This window comes from Trachemys scripta, chromosome 4 (assembly GCF_013100865.1).
Source record: "Trachemys scripta elegans isolate TJP31775 chromosome 4, CAS_Tse_1.0, whole genome shotgun sequence".
Taxonomy (NCBI): domain Eukaryota; kingdom Metazoa; phylum Chordata; order Testudines; family Emydidae; genus Trachemys; species Trachemys scripta.
Genome location: NC_048301.1, coordinates 139,539,550 through 139,554,403, shown reverse-complemented (window position 1 = coordinate 139,554,403; position 14,854 = coordinate 139,539,550). Strand labels below are relative to the sequence as shown.

General features: G+C 45.8%; 1 protein-coding gene across 3 annotated transcripts; it reads left to right on the top strand.

Annotated features, from left to right (window-relative positions):
- LOC117876246 (zinc finger protein 585B-like) lies at positions 1–8,744 on the top strand. Of its 3 annotated transcripts, XM_034768206.1 has the most exons (6): positions 1–17; positions 3,129–3,270; positions 3,486–3,577; positions 3,842–3,968; positions 4,191–4,307; positions 4,675–8,744. In XM_034768206.1, the coding sequence occupies exons 2-6, from the start codon at positions 3,168–3,170 to the stop codon at positions 6,201–6,203; spliced, it is 1,968 nt and encodes a 655-aa protein (XP_034624097.1). In that variant the 5' UTR covers positions 1–17; positions 3,129–3,167; the 3' UTR covers positions 6,204–8,744. The 3 variants fall into 3 exon arrangements, with proteins under 3 accessions (XP_034624097.1, XP_034624095.1, XP_034624096.1); XM_034768204.1 differs by lacking the exon at positions 1–17 and having other exon boundaries at positions 2,249–3,270; positions 4,675–8,743; XM_034768205.1 differs by lacking the exon at positions 1–17 and having other exon boundaries at positions 2,249–3,270; positions 4,194–4,307; positions 4,675–8,741.
- Positions 8,745–14,854: the final 6,110 nt, after the last annotated feature.

Genomic DNA, 14,854 nt, shown 5'->3' with positions numbered 1-14,854 from the left:
ACTGACAAGAAAGCGGGGTAATGTAGCTATTTCTTTCTGTATAGTGCTGTACTAATCTCTGATTAATAATCTGAGATTAAGTAATTCCAATTGAGCCTGTTATTTTGACAATCTTGAGTCATTAATTCAGACACGCAACAGCTTTAAGCTCAAAGCTTCCTATGAAAGCCTGTGAAGAAATAATTTCTTTGGTGCAATTGGTTGAAAACCAACTGTAGTTGACAAGCAGTGGGTCCATTGTTTAACAGGTGTTTTCCGAGTTACAGAAGATTTTTACCCTACTAGAATCTCTGTTCTCCAGTCTCTAGAAACCACCAAGAAGAAAGTCCATCAACTCAGAGACTCGGAAGTGGTAAGAGAACCGCGAGAGTCCATGGCTGGACCCTGAAAGAGAGAAAGCTGTACATGCTTATTTCCTTTTAGTTGCCATTCTGCCTCGTGATATTTACATCCAAACTTGCATTTCACACAGCTGTGCCGAGCAGAATGGGGTTGTGGTCCATGAGTAAACCTCCGAGGCACTGTGGTAATAAATACTACATGATATGTACATCTGTTGTAATAACTGGGGCCGGACAGGCCTACCCCGACTGTGGAAAAATGGCCAAAATGTTATAAAATGTTCCAAGCACCTATAACAAATGCTAATGGGAAACGGTTCAAAAGGGAGACAAACAGATTGGGTTACTCCCAACAAACAGGCCTGCTGGTCTAAGTCAAAGAGTGTGTCAAGATCATGTCTGGTAAACAAGAGGAATGTGGGATCAGAAATCAGTGCGGAAAGTTTTTCCACCCAGCCAGTTTTAAGTTTGTTTTAGCTACAAATGAAGTGAGTTGTACATTCTTCGCTTTGTTAACCTTTGAAAGGTTTAACAATGATTTTGCTAGCATCTAATTGAATGAGATTTATAAATCCTATAACTCTAGGATTGTGTTACGGTCGTGTCTGGTAAACAACAGGAGTCTGGGATCAGACATCAATGGACCAAAATTGGTTAAGGTTAACGTACATACTCTGGCAAACTACCAATTGTTATCCAAGTGTGTTTGAGCTTGTTTGGGCTGAGCATGCAAAGCCGTCTGCTAATGATCTTGTTTAAAAAATCAGAGGATTTTATCATTTTGTTTGATAGTTATTACTGGTTTTTAAATCTCTTTTTACAAATGCTTTGTTTCTCTTTTGTGTATTTTAAGGTTTGTAGTTTCCCTAACTGGTGGTAACTTTGAACTTTCAACGTAAAGGCATTTTTAAGCAAAATGCAAAAGTGATAAAATAAAGTGTTTTTAAATTGTTAAGTTGCTAATGCAAACTTCTGCTTGGATAACATTTTTCAGCGGAATGGAGGCTTAATTCAGGGCTGTACATTGACTGTAAATTGAGTTTCACACCATCCGCAAGGGCTGTTGCAGACCTCAAGATTTTTTGTGATTGGAAAAACAAAACAAGGTGGTGGTGGTGGATTTTGTTATGTGAAACAGCGCAGTTCTAGTGGTTCGAATTAGACCTCTGGGAGCGGCTAAATTGCTACAGTGGCCGTGAAATGTTGGTGGGCAAGGCCTGCCGTAGGGTGTACCTTACTACCTTTGGGTGTAGCAAATGGCTCATGGATGCAAAATTGGTTCCAAAGAACATTCACTGGCTGCTGCTTTTTAAAAGGAGGAAATATACAGGGGTAAAAATGACACAAGGGCTAAAATTTCTGCTAGTCAGCAAGTTTAACCACTTGTGCATGACATTTTCACCGTTTATGTAAATGTGCAGCTTTAAAAAGGCAAGAGGAATAGGGAAATGCGGGGGGGAAAGATTTTTTGATATTTCCCAATCTGGACTTTGAGCAAAAAATGTGACAGGAGCTAGTGTGTTTCTAAAAATCTGAAGACTGAGACCAACATCAATTTTAAGTTTATAGGTACAAATCCAATGAGTTGTAAGTTCTTATCTTTATTAGCATTGGAAAGGTTCAAATGTGATGTTTGTAGCATCTAATCAAATAATTTGAAAATTCCCAATTTTGAGATGCTTGTATTGTAAAGTTTGCAAATTCCTCAAGTACTTTCCTCCCCCACCCTGCCCGTTTCTACAACAGCGGGTTTGCGAGAAAATGCAGTTCTGTCTCGCATGCTATCTTCGCTGTTTTCCTCTCCCTTTTTCTGTGCATTTGTCTTGTTTTGTCTTCACAGAAACGAGATCAGACTTTAACAACAGAAGCAACAGCTCCAGCCCATTTCATTTAACTTCTTCTCTTCTCTCCCCCCCTCACCCCCAGAAAAGGAATGTTGTTACCATCCATAGGAACATCAAAAAGACTGCTTCTCAGGGTTTCCTCCTCCCCGCTCTTGAATACTCTCTACAGCTAAAGGAAAATGGAATAAGGCGTATTGTTGAAATGAAAGCCTTATGTAGTACTGTACATTTCAAATTCCTTAAGGGTCTTGAAAAAGGAACAGTTAAATCTGGATCTGGTACAAGTTCCAACAAAAAGGTTGCCATTAAATAAAATTCTGTAAATTCATATTCATGAGAAAATTGTAAAACCTTTGAGTGATGCCCCTGAAATGTAGAAGGATTATGTTACAAGGGAAGCTATCTGGGGTAAAGACTGTCTTTTTGTTCTGTTCTTTTTCAGTGCCTGATACAATGGGGTCTTGCCCCACGATTAAGAATCCTGAGCTCTAAGGGAACATAAATAAATAATAATAATGTTCATTAAAAAGCATAAAAAGAGCCACCTACCTGCAGGAGTGCAATTGTGATCTGATATTCCTAGGTGCCAGGATCAGTCAAATAAAAGGTAGAATTGAGGTAACATCACCTGAGTGCAGAAAGGGTTCACTAGGAAGAAAAAAGCAGCACGGGAAGGAAGAAGGTTTGGTTTGGGCAGAAGGCTACAAGAAAGAAATACAAAATTGAGGGATCTCTTCTAGTCATCAAAGAGCAGAACCCAACTGATATTGGTGAAAACTGGAAGATGGAAATGTGGGGGGACACAGAGCCCCTTTTGTGTGTGTGGCAGGCCCATCGGCTTTCAATAACTGTATTGAGTAGAGAATCTGAAAGCCACTTGTCACTGCCCCTCAGATGCTACCTTTGTCCCTCACACAGAGCTAACAACATCTATGTTTCCCAGGTCTCAGTTTGTGTGATCGGAAGAGAAGGGATTTCTGAGATGATGGAGCCCCTGTCCAGCTCAGGGTCTCGGAGGTTCCACCGCCCAGGGCCACAACTGAGCTGTGACCTCAGAGAGAAGCTGCAGTATTCACAGCAACGAGGTAATAAGTTGTGTGTGGAGATGCATGTGATGTTGGGGAGCATGGATAGCACAGCAGGGAGGGGAGTTCCCAAGGCAGCCTGCATGAAATCATTGGGACAGCGTGTCTAATGGCATGTGGAGGCTGGGTGAATCCATGTTCCTAGTAGAGTTGTGAGGTCCAGGAGTGTGTGTGTCTGTGTGGGTCCCTCTAACGGTATCTTTGTAATCCTTTAGATCTTCCTGCACCTTATTTGTTTGTTCCTTATGATAAGGGGAATGAAGGAGACCAGGAGATGGTGGCCTCACTCTGTAGGTTTGGCTTTATGGTGAGTTGTGAAACGGTGCTTGTTTCAGTGGCCTGAGTTGGGGCTGAGTTCTGGAGGAATGGGGAGCTTTGTGGGCAGGCTGAGTCTGGCATCTCTTGCTGTGTGGAGGAGGCTGGGAGAGTGGGAAATGGGATTCCTCCCCCCCCTCCCCATAATGCTGCATTGACTGTGATGTCTTTGCCCTTTGCTGCTCAGTTTGTGTCTGAGTGGTGGGATTGTGGCCAGACCAGACAGGTGCTGAGTGGGGGACCCATGTCATTTCAGATGCCAGTGACGTTTGAGGAGGTGGCCGTGTTCTTCTCTGAAGATGAATGGACTCTTTTGGATGAAAAGCAGAAGGAACTCTACAGAGATGTCCTGCAGGAGAATTATGAGATTCTCCTCTCGTTGGGTGAGCAGTTGCTATAGTCCCCGTAGTGTAGACATGGCCTAAATCTCAAATAAGGAACACAGCCCATTTCCCACCAGACAGTCTTCTTGCCAAAAGGGGATACTGAAGCCTATATGGATTGTGTCTTTCCCCTTCAGTCCAAGATTTTCTTTGCTGTTCTTTGTAGTTAAGTGATCGAGAAATACTTGACATGTTGTAATGTATGTACCTCTTTCCAACGAGCAGGATTTCCGATCACTAAACCAGATGTGCTGTCCCAGATAGAGCGAGGGGAAGAGCCGTGGTTCCCAGATCTCCAGGGCTCCGAGGAAAGGGAAATCCCAAGAGGCACTACGACAGGTGAGGAATGAGTGACACCAACTGAGAAATCATCTGGGCCTGAGGGGAAAAGCTGGGATCCCAGCAAACCCACTGAGTCCTCCCCCTGTTCTGTCCCATCTCATCTGACTCATTGTTGTGCCCTGTCCTCATGGTAGGTCTCACTCCTGGCTTCCACTCGTTCTGCCTGATCCCTGGCAGAAGCCTTTTCCGTAAGGCTCAGATGGGATTTTGAGGCAGAACTGGCCCCTCTTTTCCCTTCTGTGGAAAGATTTGGGGGAATTTACTTCCTACCTATCAGGTTCTGTTATCAATGATAAATCCCTTTACTGCCCCCTCCGTCCCCAGCACATGCAGTGAATCCCATCTGGACTCTCTCTCCCAACAGGTACCGGGACAGCAAGTGAAAACGAGGAGAGTCCCCAGCAGGAAGGGGCTGTGGGAGTGAAGATGCACAGGATGTTCTTAGGGAGACCACAGTGCCCAGACGTGGCATATGCCAGTGAGAGTCATGGCAGGGTGGGATGGCAGAGGGGAGACCCTCCAGGTAGGAGTAAATCCATTCACAAGAGAAGAGGTTTGAGGAAATCCAAGGATGCCAGTGCCCACCCGGTAACCCATATGGGGGAGACACCAAATACTGTCAATGAACTGCGGGAAAGAGTCAGTAACAGTTCGCTCCTTATTCAGCACTGTCAGCAAACGGGCGCAGAAAAAAGTGTTTACAAGTGTTATGAGTGTGGCAAAGGCTTCGCTCGACAAAAAAACCTTCAGCTTCATCTGAGAGTTCACCCAGAGGAGCAACCTTGTACATGTAATGAATGTGGGGAAAGCTTCAGTCTCAAGGCAAGCCTTGTTCTTCATTGTTACACAGTCCACGAGTCAGAGAGACCCCATAAGTGTCCAGATTGTGGCCAGTTCTTTATCCGGAGAGAGAGACTTACTCAGCATCAGAGAATCCATTCAGGAGAGGTATCTAGAGGGTTTAATGATGGGATGGTGAGAGAGAAGGAAGGGCTTGTGAGAGCAGAGCTGGACAGGATGTTGTTGGAAAGACCCCAGAGTCTTGAGTGGGGAGAAGCCTGTGGAAGTGAGGGAGCTGCACAAAGGCAGCACGGGAGCCCTACAGGGGAGAGCGGCAGCATATCTGTGCAACATAAAAAAGTTTCCAAGAAACTGAACTGCACCATTGGCTACCAGAGCACCAATAGGGGAGCACAACCGAGTACAAGTAGTGACCAGAAAAGCTTCAGTAGCAACTCAGCAGTGCACCAGAAAGTCCGTCCCAAAGAGAGACGTTACAGCTGTGTTGAGTGCGGGAAAAGCTATTACCACAACTCGCACCTCCGATGGCATCAGAAAAAACACACAGGAGAGAAATCCCATGTATGTGCCGACTGTGGAAAGAGCTTTAACTGCAGATCGTCACTCAGCAGACACGAAAGGATCCACAAAGAGGAGAAAAACTACAGCTGCCCTGACTGTGGGAAAAAATTCAGGGAGTACTTGCACCTTGCTTCACATCAGACAATCCACACAGGGGAGAGAGCCTATCAGTGTCCTGACTGTGACAAAAGCTTCAGACTGAAAGGAGTCCTTTGTACTCACCGTAAAACCCACACGGGAGCTAAACCTTTTAAATGCACCGAATGTGGGCAAGGCTTCGGGCGGAAAGAAACCCTACATAAACATATGAGGACCCACACTGGGGAGCGGCCCTATAAATGCACCCAGTGTGAGAAAAGTTTTCGTCAGAAGTTCTCCCTTTCCCAGCATCAGTTAACGCACCGGGAAGGGAGGACTCACGTGTGTACGGAATGTGGGAAAGGCTTCAATCACAAATCAAACCTTGTTCAACACTTGGCAAAACTACACTTGAAAAAGAAACCCCATACAGCAAATGTAGCTTCAGATTAAACAGATCTATAATTGCAATGGTAGAAAACTGTGGAGTGGTATTTTTTTTTATTCTGGTGAGACACTTCTCCAGCCGTATGTATTCTAAAATACAAGGCTTAAGGAGGATGGGTGGGTAGTATCGCCTTATTTATGATGATGGGAGGGGGACAAAGCTGATGAAGAGAGGAACTGATCTTTCAATGGGTTTTGGGGATGGTTAATGGGAATTTCAAGGCAGTGGAGTTGAATTTTGGAAGCTGAGCAGCGGCGTGCCATCAATGGATGCAATGCATGGATTGCATCCCCATGTGAGCCTTGAATATGACTTCCTGACTGGCTGTGCCAGTGGGACGATTCCACCCGGCCCCTGAATACACAGGGAGGATGCCATTTTGTAGAACAAAATGGCATCCTCCACACATTGTGAAGACATGGGTATTTAACATGGCGCTCCACAGACGGATTAAAACCTGGCGAACTGAGATGTCTCAATCTGTAACTGTAAACAGGGAATCCTCATTGAACAGGTGTGTTTCTAGTGGGGTCCTGCAGAGATCCATTCTTGATCTGCTGCTATGTAACATTTTTATCAGTGACCTGGAAAAAAACCTAAATGATCACTGATCAAGTCTGCAGGTGACACTCTAATCTGGGGGGTGGTAAATCAATGAAGAGGACTGGTCACTGATTCACCGTGAACTGGATCACTTTGCAAACTGGGCAAAAGAAAACAGTCTGCATTTTAATGTGGCTAAACGTCTACATCTAGGACAAAACATGTAGGCCATACTTATAGGATGGGGGATTCTATCCTGGGAAGGTGGGACTCTGGAAAAGATTTCGGGTTTGTGGTGGATAATCAGCTGAATATGAGCTCCCAGTGCGATGCTGTCTCCAAAAGAGCTCATGCAATCCTGAGATGGATAAATGGGAATCTCGAGTAGGATCAGAGAGGTTATTTACCTCTGTATTTGGTACTGAGGCAACTGTATTTTTTTAACTTATCTACGCCGGAAGTTGTACTGGTATAATTTTGCCAGTACGGTTATAGTGGCATAACTTCCTGTGAATAAGTGTGTCAACATGGGGAGTTACAGAGGTATAATTACACTGGTATATTTTATGCCAGTTTAATTCCATGTGTAGACAAGCCCTTAGCAAGAGAAATTTTAAAGGTGACAGATGAACAGGAGTAAGTCAGCCTTGCCCCTACCCTCACAGCAGCTTTCTGCCATGTACTAACTGGCTATAGTGCGGTTGGCTAAAGATACAGCTCACTTTCAAAGGCATATGGCTAAGAATGGGTTGCCAACGAACAAGGAGCTACTAGGTTGTAAACAATTGGGGTATATGTGTCGGGATAAGCAAATTGGAGTAGACCGGTGTTGACACTTTAAGATAGGTCAGGAAAGATTTTACGGCTTGCCTTGGGACAAGAGTCCCATGATACTTTGCAATTAAGAAAAAGCTATCTAGCAAGGAATGGAATTTTACAGTGCAGCAACCGATGACATATTTTGTTATGCAATATATTTTTGCAATGTACTAAGTGCAACATATTTGCAAGATATGTAATGCATAAAAAAGGCCATAAAAATGAATAACGAGTAGGTTTTGAAACAGTTGAAAAAGTACAAGGAAAAGGGAACTGAAGTAAGAGTCTGAGGGAACTGAAGTAAGGGCATGTATACACTTACCGGGGATCGATGCTGCTGCAGTCGATGCACTGGGCATTGATTTAGTGGGTCTAGTTAAGACCGACTAAATCAACTGCAGATCGCTCTCTCATCAATTCCGGTACTCCACTGGAATGAGAAGTGTAAGGTAAGTTGATGGGAGGGCATCTCCCATCGAGGCGGCGCGGTGTAGACACCACAGTAAATCGACCTAAGCTATATCGACTCCAGCTACGTTATTGGAGTTGTGTAATTTAGGTCGACTTACCACTGTAGTGTAAACAAGGCCTAAGATATGGAGAAGTATACACCAAAAGGAGGAAATTGATAAGGGTTGAAATGTTGAACTAAGGAGAGCTACCAGAGTATAATTACCACAAGAAATCATAAGTAAGACCATTGGCAGACAGGATCGAGAATGTCTGAACTACAGCGAAGACCTTCTACAGTTGTGAGTAATTGTATGTGCTGTCTTGACTGTTTTAATAAATTCATTCAAAGCTGACTTGTTAACCAAATCTAAATTTAAGAGAAGGCTATTCATTAAATATATAATCACAATTAAAATTCCTATCCATTATTAGCTAGTCATTTATTAATTATTGGTTGATTATCAACACAAGAAATATGTAAACTACAGTCACTGAAAGCCTGTTCTCTACACTGGTAACGTCTGACCTTTCTTTATTATGCCGTTTTATTGCTAATGAATAAAGTGATTAAGTCGAGGTATCTGAGGTCTCATTAACTGATGACAAACTTAACCAGCAACCATCTCAAACCACTTACAAGATCACATTTCTACCTGTAATGGGAATGGCGCCTAATAGTGACTGGATTTCATAAGGATGGAGGACAGTGTCCCAGAAGTGTGAGGCATTAAGGGGAAGTGACTACAGATCAAAGAAGATCTTTTCATTCCTCAATAGACTGATTTAACAAAAGTAGCACGACTTTACACTGTTAACTCTGTGTGCTATTAATTAAACATGAATGCCCCAGTGGTGGTGGGTGTGCCTATTATGAAACAGTGAGTTTGTGTATTTCTTTGGTTGTGCTGGGGACTGTTGTGACACGGTAGTTCACAACCAAAACACCCCCATGGCTCCTAGTACTAAGGAACACATTGCTTTTTCTCTGGAAGGTTGTGGGGGTAAATCCCTTGTTCCTGAAGAATTTCTAAGGGGATCCATTTTTGCTCAGCTCCCTGCTCCCTCCCTCTCCCTGGGAAGAGGCTGGGATCTGAGCCCCGCTTCTTTTACCCGTCTGCAAAATCAATTCTTTCTTCTTTCATCAACTGCCATGACGTTGTTCAGTCTCAATAGCCCCATCAGAGCAGACCAGTCGTTCAGCTAGTCCTGTGTCTGACAGCAGCCAACACTACACACTTGGTTGGAACGTGCAGGAAACCCCGTAGTGCACAATTATGGGGAAATCTGTCCCTAGCAAAAGTTTCTGCCTAATCCTGTCAACCAGTTGTTGGTTTGTGCCCTGAAACAGATTCCTCATCTATACATTATATATTAGTTCAGGTAGTGTCACTCTGGAGGTTCTCATTATCTCTGTTTCTATCTGATCCTTTTTCAAAATTCCATGAGTTCCAAGTCTCAGTGCGATCTAGTGGAAATGATTTCCATACGTTTATATATCTATATTTGAGATAATCTGATCTCCTGTATCTCACAGGCTATTACATTTCACCCAGCTACCCAATAACCTCTGTTTGCCTAAAGAACACCTAGAAAGGCATCCAGCCTTGATCTGAAGACAGCAAGAGAAAGAGAATCCACCACTACCCTCGGAAGTTTGTGCCAGTGGTTAATCACCCTCACCTTTAAAATTTGGGAATTTATTCCTAATTCAAATTTGTTTTGCTTCATTTTGCAGTCATTGGCAGTGGCTCTTCCTCCATTCCATTAAACAGCCCTTTAGGACCCAGCATTTTCTCCCCTTAAAGGCATTTAAATTGTAATCAAATCACCTGACCTGTAAATCTTCTTTTTGAGAAGCTGAACACATTGAGCTCTCTAAGTCTCTCAGTGCGAGGTATTTTGTCTAGCCCTGTGATCATTTTGTGGCTCCTCTCTGTACCCTCTCTCCAGTGTTTCAACATGATTTGTAAAATGTGACTACAAGAACTGTACACAGTATTATAGTATCAATTTCACCAATGTGGTACACAGGAGTAAAATCACTCTCGCCCTACTGATTACTCCTCTGATTACACATCCAAACATCACATTAGCCCTTTTCACCACAGGATCACACGGGGAGCTCATGTTCAGCTGTCTGTCAACTGTGACCCCTAAATCCTTTTCAGAGTCACTGCTTTCTAGGATACAGTCGCCCATTCTGCAGCCCTGGCCGGCATTCTTAGGTGGATGGCCTTGTGTTAGACCCACAGTAGAGGTCTCCCATGGGGAGCAAGTAGATACCGGACACAGTGTTGGTATATAATACTCTAAATGCTCTTTATTGATTACAAAACAAACCTTACTCACTCCACGTTCATACTCCAAACACACTATACCAGAGTCCAAAGGTCAGCATAGTCCCGATGGTCAGTCGAGGTTCCTTCCGTCAGGATAAGATCATAAGATGCTGGGAGCCGGCAAAAACCACATCCATATCCACACGGGGCTCTGGATCAATAAATTATTCCGATTTGCAGAAATCATAGGCAATCATTTATAGTGCATTCTGTTGTGTCATCGGTTCTTGGCCTAATAAACAAAGGCATTCTACCCACACGATTTCAAAGACACAATCCTGGGCAGGCCGCCATGATCCAAGGCATGCCATTTCCTCCAATTCTTATACAATTTTATATCAGTCCAGCTGGTGGTGTTTCCTTTTCTGATGATTTTCTGTATTTTTCTCAGAACATAAGATTATGTTTGCACAAATAGTTCTAATAGTTCTTGATCTTAAGTTCTTGCTTTGGTTGCCAACTTGCAACGCACGTATTCATGTCAAGTACACGTCATTCATACCAGGCCTCAATGACCTATAACATATTACATGGTATATGAATCACACTGGATATAGTTTTATATATCCCAACACTTGTATTTGGCTGTATTGTTTGTTTAGTTCTCCTTATGTGGTTATTACCTGGCAATAAATAAATTTTAGGGTTAAGCTGGTTGTTTCCCTCCCTCCCTCTCGCTCTCTCTCTTGTGTTTTTGGCTTCCCCATTCGCTCTGCAGCAACGCTCCTCTTACCTAAGCTAAAGAGCCCTGCAGCGTCCAAAAATCCTGTGGGGTTTGCTCATCACGTGGGTTACTACCAGAACAACTGTAATGGGAAAGTGGGGATAGGGACATGCGGCAACTTGGAAGTGCTGCTCGACCCTGCCTACTCAGGCATGCTCTATTCCGGTGCCGTGCTCGTGGCATATGAGGGTGGCAGCTTGGAAGTGCTGCTCGACCCATATCCAGGGACATATAAGGGGTACGCTTGGGGGTGCTGGTTGACCTGGTCCGCTCAGATACGCTCTGTTAATGTGTGTGTTCATCTGATTCTGGGGCTGGAGGAACCCAGCCCTGGGGAACCGAGGTCCTGCAGGATAGCTCCATTGGGAGGGAACTTGCAGCAGGGAGAAGTAGAGCTCCATATGAGAACACAAGTGACACAAGCAGTACATTGATAGAATTACACTCCCCGCCCCCCAAAGAGTAACCCTAATAAATGAGCATACCACAAAGTAATGGGCAAATCTGGTAACACTGTTGTTCTTCAAGGTGTGTTGCACATATTTATTCCGTGATCCACCCTCCTGCCCTCTACATCGTAGTTTTCTGGAAAGAAGGAACAGAGGGGGCAAGGGGATGGCTGGGTTCCTTAGTGACAGGTACCACTGAGGAAAAAATTTTCAGCAAGTGTGCTTGGGGTGCACACACACCTAGAAGGAATGGACGTGTGCAACACATCTCAAAGAACAACCTTTACAGAAGGTTTGTAAACACTTTTAAAAAATTAAAGCAGAGATTCTCACATGATCACCTGATTCCATGAGCAAGGCTTTAAGAACAGCACCAAATATTGCAAGAAGGGATAAAATGGCTAGATATGGAAACAATGCACTCTCCTCAAGACACAGCAACTTCCTCAGGGATTCTAGCTTCCTTCACACGATGTCTTCCAGCTCTGCATTGCAAAGTGCAAACCAAATCCAATATATAGACCAGGGGTCAGCAACCTTTCAGAAGTTTAAGGTTAATTTAAGGTTCCGCGTGCCGGTAATACATTTTAATGTTTATAGAAGGTCTCTTTCTATAAGTCTATAATATATAACTAAACTATTGTTGTATGTAAAGTAAATAAGGTTTTAAAAATGTTTAAGAAGCTTCATTTAAAATTAGATTAAAATGCAGAGCCCCCCGGACCGGTGGCCAGGACCCGGGCAGTGTGAGTGCCACTGAAAATCAGATCGCATGCCGCCCTTGGCATGCATGCCATAGGTTGCCTACCCCTGATGTAGACTGTAAACTCTTTGGGGGCAAGGACCTTGTCTCCTTATTTGAGGAGTGTCCTATAGAGACCAGGAATTTCTCTCCTTTCTAGGTGAATAAGCACACTCTTTGGCCTCTGTAAAAATAACAGATGAGAGTTTTCTTTTAATCAAAGCTGAGATTCTGCTGTAATCACATGACTCCGGGAACTGGGGCACTAAGTAGAGACGTATAGTGTCTATCCCTTATTTAAATGCCTCCCAAAATCATTAATGCATGCCGAGTTAGGGTTGCTCAGTGGTACCTCATGCCCTTCCAGATTGAAAAGTGGCTAAACCTAAACCTCTGAAAACCAGGAAATACAAAGTGAATGACAAACGTGCTAAGCCCCTACCACTGTTGTTAAAACAAAACCAAAATTGATGTGTCCATGACTGAATACAGGGCTTCAGAGGGAAGACCAACCTGGAAACCCGCGTGGACGGCAGACTACCTGGATTCCTAGGAGTTTCAGCAGTAATGTTTTGGTTGCTGTTTTCAAACTCTTATTAAACAGAAATGGGGAATGTTGTAATGATCTGTGCAGATAGCACCTCCACCAACAGCTGGTGCATCTTTATCTTAGTGTTAAGTTGTCTTGTTTTCATAATGTGTGTTGTCCTGGTTGGGAAGGGCAGGGTTAAGGGTGGGGAGGCCACTTGTTCCGGATAAAACCGGATGGTCCTCTTTTTGAGAAGTTTGTCCTCTTTTCAGTACTGGGACTGGTATTGGATGGGGGACAATGTTCAGCCCCTTCTGACTCTTAAAAATGGCATGCTTCATGCAGTATGACCTTGCACGTAGGTCACGCCAGTGGGACAAGGCATTCTTAAAAATAGTGTCCCCCCTGCGGCGTGACTTTGCACTCACCATGAGTAGAGTTCACACCAGTACGGGCAGGGTGGGTATGCTCTTCAAGATCATGTCCACCATGTGGCGGGATCTCACACTCATGTTGTCCCCCCAGTTTCTGGAAGTATCAGAGTGTTTTCTGTAGGGTTGCCACCTTTCTAATTGCTGCTAACTCGACCCCTGAAGCCCTGCCCCTGCCCCACCTCTTCCCCCAAAGCCCCACCCCTTCTTCACCTCTTCCACCAGGCTCCACCTCTTCTCTCCCTCTTCACTCAGGCCCTGCTCCCTTGTCTGCCTCTTGCCCCCCAAGGCCACACCCCTGTTGCTCTTCTTTCCCCCCCTTGCTTGCTGAATTGTCTCCACCTCCCCTCCCCCCATCAGCTGGGCTCCCTCTGCTCTGGGCTGGGATGGCAGCTGCTGCAGCCTGACAAGGAGCCTGCCTGCAGGTAGGAGGTGACCCGGGCTGGCCCGGGTTAATGACCCGGCACTTGATCCCGCCTCGGGGTCATCGGCCTTTGTACTGACCAGACACTGCCACGTCCCCATTTTGACCAGACTTTCCAGTCAAAAAGCTGCCACCTGGCATCCCTAAACAGCACCTGGACACAGAAACCAAAAACCGGACGGCCCAGGTAAAACCCAGACAGGTGGCAACGCTCATCCTCTGGAACACGTGACCTGTCACCTTAGTTCAAGGTCAGAGGAAATCTGTCTTGCCTGTGTGTGTATCGGAGTTGGTAGTTGCAGTGAACTAATAAATGCTGTGATTTCTCTGGCTTACCTATTACAGTATCTCTGGTGAATTAGAAGAAACAACCACAGAGGTGGTCAAGTAAACCCATGAGCGACGAGTTATATGGGCCTGTGGTGTCCGTGCTCCAGCAAATTCAAGTCCTGGGGGACCGGCTCCACCAATGTTTGGGGTTGGGTCTCTCCTCCGCCCCCGCCTGCTGCCCCCGTGCACTGCCCCGGAGCGTCCCTGCCTGTGCCCTGGGCAGCGGGCGGCTGCCCTGCTACTCCGCTCCCTTGCCGCCGGCTACGAAAGGGAGCGGCACCGGCAGTAGGATGAGGTGGCGGCACACACGTGATGGCAGCCCCCTCCCCCTGGCACCCACCACAGGGGAGGGGAGGCGAGGGGGCTTCCTGTACCAGAGGGGCCCAGCCCGTAGGAGCATGTGCAGTGACAGTGCCGAGTGACTGTACTGCCGGGGGGAAATGGGGGCCCTCCCCTGGAGCTCGCTGCTTTGGGAGGAGAGGGCTGGGGGGACTGTGGAGTCCTCTCTGGCCCCAGCCCTGGGGCTGCCTGCCTGCACCCCAAACTCCTCATCTCCAGCCCTACCCCAGAGCCCTCACCCCCCGCCCCAATCCTCTGCCCAGGGCCGGCTCCAGGCACCAGCGCAGCAAGGAGGCCAAGGGAAAGGGGCGGCACGTCCCTCAGTCCCCCGTGGAGGGCAGGAACTGCCGCCGAATTACCGCCGAAGAATGAAGCAGCGGCGGTAGAAATGCCGATCGCAGCTTCCCCCCCTCTGCCCCCGCCACTTGGGGCAGCAAAAACGCTGGAACCGGCCCTGCCTCTGCCCCAGCCCTGAGCTCCCCTCCTGCACCCCAAACCCCTCATCCCCAGCCCCACCCTGCAGCCCTCACCCCT